Genomic DNA, 9,483 nt, shown 5'->3' with positions numbered 1-9,483 from the left:
ATTAATATTCTAGCCCTGTCTCCAGGCCCAGTTCTGATGCCCACGCACCTGTCTCAGCCCTTCTGCCCTTGTGTTCCCGAAGGGCTCATCCCTCTGTGCTCCCCCCGGGCTGTACAGTCAGCGCCAGCCAATAATTATTAGGCAGATTTCAACTGAGAGAAAAGGGAGGAATTCTGTTGTGAAGCATTCTGAGAAGCAGAAGCCCACTGAGTTTAGAACTTTATTGCAACTGATATATTAAATGGATAATAGAGGTGTGACAACATGGTAACTGCCTATAAAGACCTCTGCAACCAGTGCCTACAACCCTCATTCCAGATGAACATTCCTGAGATGGTTCCAACGTTACAGACAAGCACTGACAACAAAGAACACACGCGTCTCCTGATGGTGTTAAAGCTCCCTCGGTGGCAGCTGCCTGGACCCCTAAAGAGTCTTTGCCAGCTCGAGGGGATGATTTCAGTCCACATCTACCCTCCTGCTTGTCTTTATGGCAGAATTTATTCTCTTTTTTCTCAGCCTTTCCCGATTCATGTTTTCTATCCTGAAAACAAAGAAAAGCACAATTATGCCCAGATGCCCAGGCAGTGGTTATCACAGTGGTGAGAGGAGCTGGCAGCTGAGCGGGAAGCAGGGCAGCCGAGGCAGCAGGCGCCGGCCCAGGAGCCTCCCCTCCGGGTCCGAGTCTCTCCCATTCCCGGAGCTTGTCCACCTGCCTGCTGGCAGGTTGTGGGCTTCACCGTGCCTCCTTTCTTCCCTGTGTAGCCCCTTGTCCACACGAATTGGTTTACAGACGCTCAGGGGGTCTTCCAGTACCTGATTTTCTGAAGTACAGCATCTTCTCTGGATGGCTCCTTGGCTGGCTGGCTGGCCTCAGTCATCATGTCTCGAATTTTCTGTAGGCAATCTGCCAGATTTCGGAACTGATAGCGGCTGCATTCAGAGGTAAGGATCAGCTCTCCTGCCCTGTTGATCTTATTTTTGTGCTGCGGAGAACAAAGGCAAAACCAGAGTTCTACAGAGTAAAGGCTTAAAAGTGACTGAGGGTTAAAGAGACAAGGAAGGGGCCCGTGGTTACCGTGACCGCCATCTTCTGCCGTACAGGCTCTGCAATCCACTCGGCGCTGGCCAGGTGGAACCTGACTTCAGCCTTGGAATTTACTGTAAATAAAGGGAGGGGGCATGGGTCACTGAGACGCTCGGGCAGGCTCAGCGCCCGGGTGGCTGGTGACCACCGGATTCTGAACCACAGGGAGGTGAGACACCCACCTGGGGCTGTTTCTATCTTGTGTGAACTCGGGGATACAAACTGGGCTATGGAATGAGCCTGCAAAGATAGTGAGGCACATCCAGACAAAAATAAACTTCCAGGAACAAAATGCCTAGTGCTTTCTTTCTCTTACAATGTATTGGGTTCTGAAAAGAATGTCGGGGGGCGGGGGACGGAGGAGCAGGGAGGGGGTCCATAAGAATGAAGGAAAACTGTTCTTGGAGCTGGCTGCCAACTCACACCGTGACTTCCCTTTGCTTAGACTCCCAAGCCAATCCTAGTCCTAGCGACCCACAACTGAGAGTCTGATAATCAGACCACATTCAAAAGAATAAAGAGGATTATTATATAAACTGGCGGTATTTAAGCTTCTGAAAAAAAAATCCCTTTATTGCCACATGAATGTAAACACAGAAGTCCTCAAGTCTGTCTCTCAGCAAAGTTTTAAAGTGAAAGAAAACAAGGCACTGTTGTACCTTTGTTAACATTCTGGCCCCCAGGACCACTACTCCGACAATAAGATATCGTCAAGCGATCTGAAAAACAGAACACACACCAACAAAGTATTATCACAGGGCAAAACATGCAAACCGCTAATTTACCATCAGCGTCAGTATCCCTATTCCTCTCTCTTTCAATGACGTAACATTCAGATCAGTAAAGTCAGAGATTATTTACAAATGTCAAAACTAAAATCAAAGAGTCTCCAAAGGCCACACAGAGGGCAGAGGAGTTAAAAATACAACCCAGGTTGTCTGCTTCTGGTCTAGTACGTTCCACTAGATCTGACTGCCCTCGCTTTTTGCTGTTTGTTTTAAGGCAAGGACTCTTGGGCTTCCCTGGTGGTGCAGTGGTTAAGAATCCGCCTGCCAATGCAAGGGACACAGGATCGAGCCCTGGTCCGGGAAGAAACCACATGCCGCGGAGCAACTAAGCCCATACACCACAATTGCTGAGCCTGCGTGCCACAACTACTGAAGCCCACAAACCTAGAGCCCGTGCTCTGCAACAGGAGAAGCCACCGCGTCACTGCGCACCGCAACAAAGAGTAGCCCACTTGCTGCAACTAGAGAAAGTATGCGCGCAGCAACAAAAACCCAAAGCAGCCACACACACACACAAAAAGCCTTATTAAAAAAATAAATAAAGCAAGGACTCTTTCAAAAGCTCAAGCTAAGGGACAAACTGAGTTTAATGTTGTATTTTGAAATGCGGTGGATGTGGACTCCCCAGAGGGGAGGTGGGTCTCATTCCTCGTGAGTTGCGCGTGCACCCCCGGGCCTCGGTCGCGGTCAGTGGATGAAAACACCTGCTGGGTGAATGAGCGCTCCATTTGGAGCTGGGAGCCCCGTCTTCTGACACCAGCTCAGCACTGACTGACTTTGTGACCTCCACAAACTCCCACCGCTTCTCTGGGTCTTGGCTGGTCTGTTTTGGATCTGTACAATGAGGTTTCTTTCTTCTATTTTTGTAATTCATGAAAAGCAGCCTCGTAGTATCTGAGGGAAGCCGGGAAGGCACAGCAGTGGGAAAGTTCCAGAAGACTGGGTGGCGAGCTGCAGGAGCTTTGGGGGGCGGGGAAGTGCGGCCCCGTGGTGGTGGAGGGCCGGCCTCAGCGGGCAGCGGTGACCTCGCCAGATGGCTTCTGAGAGGCCCTTTGAAAAATCAAATGAACTCATTTTTCTGAACAGGTGAGGAATTCGTGTGGTTCCGCGGGGGGAGAGGGGGGCGCTTCTACCCCGGGGCTGGTGGCCTTGTCTGCATCCGTACAGGCCAGCCAGGCACGGGGAGGCCTGGGCCCCTCTCAGAGAACACTGAGCAGAGCCAGGTGAGGAGCGGCCACTCGGCCATTCCCACTGCCGGCCCGTCCCCACCGAGGCTGTCAGGAGACAGCCTCTCTTCTCTCTGGTTCTCGGCCTCCTCCTGCCTCAGGGCACAGCTGCCGGCCTCAAACTGCTGAGCAGCAGCAGGACGCCGGCTCCTCTGCTTTAGACTGTGGTCACCTGGCCTCCTTGCTTCAGGGTCACCCTGAGCAAGGGCCACCAGGAGCCGGCACCTTTGGCTGCTCTTCTCTCGCTGTCTGTGGGCGCCAGAAACTCTCTGAATCTCAGGAGCGTTGCTTGTTTCTTTACAGGCCACGCCTCAGGCTTGATGGGCACAAAATTATGAAGTTATGCAAATGGTTTACAGGGAGAAGTCCCCACTCCTGTTCCCCAGCCACCAAGTTCCCAAGTTTGTCCTTTCCCCTCCCCTCCCCATGGCAGTCCCTGTATCCAGGGTCCTCCACATCCTCTCAGATCTATGTGTACATCCAGAAATGTGTCTTTCAGATATATATAAGTAAAACACAAAAGGCAGCTCACCATATAGATGCTTCCGTACCTTACTTTTTTCAAATAACAATCAATCCATCTATCGTAAAGACTGTTCCACGTCACAAGACCATCAGGAGCTCTCTGTTCGTGCTCTGCACTGCACAGCACTCTGCAGTGGCTGCCTCATCACTTTTTTTTTCCTTTCTATTCTCAACAATGCTGAAAGGACACTGCTTTTGTAACCCCGGACAGTTTCTCTACTTTCATTGGTTTGGAGAGACCTGGAAGGAATGTGTGACGGGTAGAGGAAATGACTGATTTTTTATAAACCCAAACTACTCACCTATAGGGATGTCGTAGCTGCCTTGCTCTGCATCACCCTGTAAGGTAACATATACAGTGTCAAATAAATATTACCTACTGGGCGACTCCTAACTGGTCCAGGGCAACGAAGCAGAAATGATGTAAAGCCACGACATGAATGTAATACAACTATTTTCAGGTCTGCAGCAAAATCGTATCAGGATGACAGAAACATCTTCCCCAGACTCCAGAGGCACTGCCTCAGAAACACTCCTCCAGGAAAACAGAACTGACGTCTCCAGCCTTCCCTGCCGCTGCCCCCTGACTCCACTTACCTAGTGTCGGGGACTACCAGTGCCCAGGGGAGGGAAGGTGCCACAGTACACGTACATCAGGCCGACTCCAAAAGGAACACCCTCTGCCAACCTGGAGCAACAAACCATGGGTCCCCTGTTCCTCCCCAGACCACGGGAAGCTCGCGTGTGAGGCTGTCTGCCTTCAACAGTGACTAGCACATGTGCCTTGAGGGTTTGTGTCAAGCAGACCTACTCACCCCAGGGCCTCTCACCTTCACGTCTCTCCCGAGTTGTTCTTCCGAAGCCTTAAATCCTCACATCCACAGACCCGGTGCAAACACCACCCACTCTGAGGCTCTTCTGGCCCCCCACGCTCAAAGTGTCTTCATCTGTCCCTGCTCTGGCTGTGTTCATCACCCACCACCCCGTTTTTGCGGGGGGGAGGGGGGCCCCGGGCGCCACCCCTACCCCCCACCGCTGCACTGCATGTGGGATCTTAGTTCCCCCACCAGGGATCAAACCCGCGCGCGCTGCGCTGGAAGCTCGGAGTCTTAACCACTGGACCGCCAGGGAAGTCCCTTCATCCCTTTTCATCTTAGAATTATCTGGGGGTGAAATCTCATCCTACTCCACCTCCGCATCGTAGAAGACCCTGGGCTGCGCCCTCCTTGAAGCACACTCTTCCCCTCCTTCTGAGCTGGCCTCCCCAGTTTCCTCTTACCTCCCAGTGACTTTCTCACTCTCCTTTGCTTGCTCTTTGCAACCTTTAAAAACTCTGAAATGTCCTGAAATCCTTCCTCTTCTCTCTTTCCCTAGAACATTCCATCCATCTCCTTTGAAAATACCACCTTTGGGAATTCCCTGGCGGTCCAGTGGTTAGGACTCAGTGCTTTCACTGCTGGGGCCCCTGATTCGATCCCTGGTGTGGGAACTAAAATCCCACAAGCTGGGCGCCACCAAATTAAAAAAAAAAAAAAAATCTTTGTTGATGACTCCCAACCTTCTGGCTCAAATTCAAACCTCTTTCCTGAGGTAAAGCTAACTGCTATTCGAGGTCTCCTCTCTCGAGCCTAACAGATGCCTCAAACCTCCTCACAGAGGACCTCCCTTCCTAACAACCTGAAGTAGCTCCCTGGCTCTCACATCAAAGCACTCTGGTCTATTCATTACTTCTCGCTCTCTGATATGTTTTCCCCATTTGTTTACCGTCTGCTCCTTCCGCTAGAACATAAGCTCCATGAAGTGGGAACTCTGTTTTATCGTGGTGGTATCTGCAATGCTTGAAACAGGGTCTGACACAGTAGGTGCACGAGAACCTTTTTGTTGAATGCATGAACAAACAAACGAATGCTATTACCATTCCGTCGCCTCCATTAATGGCAACACAATCCTTCCATTACTCAAGGCCCTAGACCTCAATTCCTCTCTTAATCTCACTTCTCAGGGAAAATCCATTAGCAAATCCTGCAGGCTTTCCCTTCAAAATTAATCTAGAACCTGACCAATTCTCATGACTCCCATTGCTTCCACCCTGCTTATCATCTCTTGCCTATCTTATTGCAATCTCCTCACAGGTCTTCCTGTTCTTGCCATTCTGCAATCTCTTCTCTAGAACAGTGATTTTTGTAAAACTAAGTTGGATCATTCCGCTCTTCTGCCTCCATCACATTCAGGGCAAAACTAAAGGCCTGTAAGCCCTACACAAAGGCCTCCCCCCAGCCTTCTCCCCTTCAGCTTCATACCTGACCCCCCTGCTCAGCCACACTGGCCTGCTTGCTGTTCCTTGAACCAGCGGAACATGCTACTGCCTTGAGGGGGGTGGCACCTGCTGTTCCCTCCGCAGGGATGCTCCTCTCCCCGCTCTTCTCACAGCTCGCTGCTGCCTTGTTTCTCCCGAGTCTTTACTCAAGCATCACCTTCTCAGAGGCCTCCTCGGGCCAGCCTACTTACAATTGCAACCCCACCCCCTACCTTAGCACTCCTTCTCCCTTCCGGACTTTATTTTCTCCGTAGTACTTATCACATACTCTATGTTACTGATTTTATTCATTGCCTGTCTCCCTCCATTAAGCAGATAAGCTCCACTAGCATTAGGATTTTTGTGTCTTGTTCACTACTCTGTCCCCATGCCTAGCATCGTGTATACACCATGCTTTCAACAGAAGATTGTTGAGTGAATGAATGAATAAGTGAATGAATGAACGCTCTCTTCCAATCCTGTAGGTGGAAACTCCATAGAACTGGGTGGGTCTAAACTCTCCTGCTCCGGGCCCTGATACAGCGCCTGCACACAGCGGGCTGTCAATAAAGGTATCCTGAGGCAACGAACCAGAAGCCCTGTTTCCTCAGGAGTGCTGGGGTTACTAGAGGCTAAGGACCACGTCACTTACTAAAAGGCTCCAAAAGGGAGCTACTTGGCAGCTTCCTGCCTTAATTGTCCTCTGTGGAGGGCACTTTTCCCTTGGGACGAGAATTTGGGCCTGAGGGACGGGGAATGAATGCGGAAAAGCTGGTGGTCTTGTAAGAAGCATAGCCAGCATGCTCTCCCGGCGCCGGCACACCTCGAGCCACACAGGGTGCCGCCAACCGCCCAGCCGCCCCAGTCCCCCGGTTGCTCGGGCAACCAGCTTCCTCCCGCGGCGACCGCCATGTTTGAGCGCGTCCGTCTCTTAGATTAGCAGCACGCCCGGCCAATGGGGCCCCGGCTGCTCGACGTCACCCAGCAGAGTCCAGGAAACGCCCCTTCCGTCCGGCCCTCCCGGCTCACCGGAACCCTCCAGGCGGTGTCCGAGCCCCGCGATTTGGGGTAGAGCTTGTCCAGACTGTAGATGCTCTGGAATTCGGTGCCCTCTACCTGTTTGTTCAGAGACCGGTGGGGGCAGCGCGCGGGCGGCGGGAGCAGCCAGGATTCGGCTCGGTTCAGGCCCCAGCGCAGCCACCGTACGGCCGCCATCTTCGGGTCTCGGGGCCGCTTCCGGTGGGCGCTCCCTTCCGCGGTCCGTGGGCTCGCTCTTCCCTCGATACTTTGGTTCCGCTAGACCTTTAGCGCCTGCCATGGAGAGGAAGCGAGCTCCCGGCGTTCCTCTCGCGCGGAGCTTATTAGAGGCTTCTGGTCGGCCGCCTTCAGGAGGCCTGGTTGGTGCTTTGAGGGCATCTGCTGCGATGGGGAAGACGTTGGCCAGACAGCGAGCTCTCAAGGGAGCCTCCTGGTGAAAAGAATGCCACTTTTCCCCCTTTCGGTCTGTGCCTTCTTGGACCTGTGTTCCCCCAAATCTCACAACATCAACGAGGCATGCCCAGGTTCATCTCCATCCCCTTTACTCTTTGCCACTTTTTTTTTTTCTTTCACATCGCTCAATCTTATTTTTGTGTCTGTAGCCTGTCTCCCAGCCAGAATGTAATCACCTCCAGGAGGGCACTGGCTCATTGCTGGATCCCCAGTACCCAGAACCTGGCACGTCATGGGTACTCAATAAATATTGATAAAAGGGATTCTTTGGGAAGGTGTTTTTGAAAGTTGAGTTCCGCCGGAGCTGAGTTTTAGTAACTTCAGGCTCATTCACAAGGCAGCCTAAAAGCAAATCCCTGCTGAGCACCTGTGTGAAGGCTCTGTAGGACAAATACCAGGATGGAGGAGAGGCGGGCAGGTAGAGAAAGAAATACTTTAGAAAGTGGACACCTGCCCCAGCCCGCCTGCTTTGTGGAGCTTGATGGCAGTTTCTCCAAGCCAGGAGATAAGGGGAGGATGGGGAAGTAGGTGGAGATTCAGACAGCCACAGACAGGCTAAGCAGAGCCCTTTTTACAGGGTTGTTAAAAAATGAACTTGAAAACTGAGAAGTTCTAACTCTGAGAAAGGTTTAAAATAGAGCAAGCAGTGTTTGGAAACAGGTAAATATTAGCTAAGTTGCTTTGTCGAGAGGCAGTGTGGTAAACGAAAACAGAGCTCAATAAATGTTAGTGATTATTAGTAATACTAGTGGTTATTTCTTAATGGCAGGTTCTATTTTTAGGAAAAGCACAATTACCTAGAAAAACATGCTCCTGGGAATGTGGCTGTTTGAAACAGGAGATTGTCATCAAGTCAAGGCTTTACCATCTTAGCCTCATTGAAAAAGGCAAATTCTTAAGGAGGGAAAACAATACTTCCCAAGCACTGGCTTTGCAAACCCAGACTAGGAAGGGAATGGCAATTGACATGCGCTTTGGGGGCTCTAGGCTTTAAGGGGAGTCTCCTGGGACCCTCCCTGTCTGACTTAATCCCATGACCTCAGAGGGAACAGAGGCGTCTCCATGGTGACTGGAAAAAGCTGCTCAGGGGAGCAAATCCAGGGACTTGCCCAGGTTGACGGCTCAGGGATTACGAATAAAACCACCATCCCATGGCATCACTGCTCTGAGGCTGGGCTCCAGCTCTGCACCTGACCCAGAGTGATAGGAAAAGGAAGCTGTAGGTTTCCATGGCCCCAAATAAACACAGCCTGCTCAGGCCATCTGGTGGCCTGGATTCTGGGAGAGGAGGGGGTAGAGGAGAGAATGGAACAAGCTACCCTGTGGTGGATAGAGGAGCAGCTGGCAAGCTCCTTTCACCTGCTGCTGCCATGAACCATCCAGAATAGAGGCCCTTCTGGGAGAAACAGTCCTGAGAGGTGCCACCTGTTCCCTTAAAAAGGTGGCACTGAAGGCTGAGGCCAGCCTTCTTCCCTTCTCTGGTTCTCCATAGGTTGAATGCGTGCTTCAGGAAGGGGACATGCCTAGGGGCGAGAAGAGGGGAAGAAAAGATAAAGGATCATCAAGCCATTTCTGGTAGCTGAGGAGCTTGCAGACCCCAGGCTTCTCTATAGCTGTGAGTTGGGGTACCACCCCCATGTAGAGGGGGTCCATAGGATTTTCCTTTCTTCTTTTCTGGAGTGCCCTAGGTCAGAGTGGCTCTTAAAACTCAACATTACGTGGAGGTAGGGAACGTGCAGTATCACACAGTGGGATTGACCAGGTCTGGGTTTGACTATTTCTATGTGATTTTGAATTACTAACTTAACCTCTAAGGCTCAGGATCCCCATCAGTAAAACAGATTTTAACCACTGCCTCATGAGGTTGCTGAGGACAAGGGTGATTTAAAAGGCAAAGGAAGGCTTCCCTGTTGGCGCAGTAGTTAAGAATCCGCCTGCCAATGCAGGGGACACAGGTTTGAGCCCTGGTCCCGGAAGATCCCACATGCCACAGAGCAACAAAGCTGGTGAACCACAAAGCAGGTGTGGGTTGGGAGGAGGGATTTCAAAATCAGTACAGCAAGGAGGGTC

General features: G+C 51.5%; 1 protein-coding gene across 2 annotated transcripts; it reads right to left on the bottom strand.

Annotated features, from left to right (window-relative positions):
- Nucleotides 1-326: 326 nt before the first annotated feature.
- On the bottom strand, nucleotides 327-7,177 carry MRPL58 (mitochondrial ribosomal protein L58). 2 transcript variants are annotated; one of them, XM_081219075.1, is made up of 6 exons: nucleotides 6,952-7,177; nucleotides 3,929-3,965; nucleotides 1,747-1,806; nucleotides 1,079-1,161; nucleotides 817-986; nucleotides 327-544 (listed from the first exon to the last, which is right to left on the bottom strand). In XM_081219075.1, the coding sequence occupies exons 1-6, from the start codon at nucleotides 7,135-7,137 to the stop codon at nucleotides 460-462; spliced, it is 621 nt and encodes a 206-aa protein (XP_081075201.1). In that variant the 5' UTR covers nucleotides 7,138-7,177; the 3' UTR covers nucleotides 327-459. The 2 variants fall into 2 exon arrangements, with proteins under 2 accessions (XP_081075201.1, XP_081075202.1); XM_081219076.1 differs by having other exon boundaries at nucleotides 7,039-7,177.
- Nucleotides 7,178-9,483: the final 2,306 nt, after the last annotated feature.

Source organism: Mesoplodon bidens (assembly GCF_964165515.1).
Source record: "Mesoplodon bidens genome assembly, chromosome: 19".
NCBI classification, from domain to species: Eukaryota; Metazoa; Chordata; class Mammalia; order Artiodactyla; family Ziphiidae; genus Mesoplodon; species Mesoplodon bidens.
The sequence above is the reverse complement of the archived record's forward strand: the minus strand, read 5'-3'. Positions and strand labels throughout refer to the sequence as shown.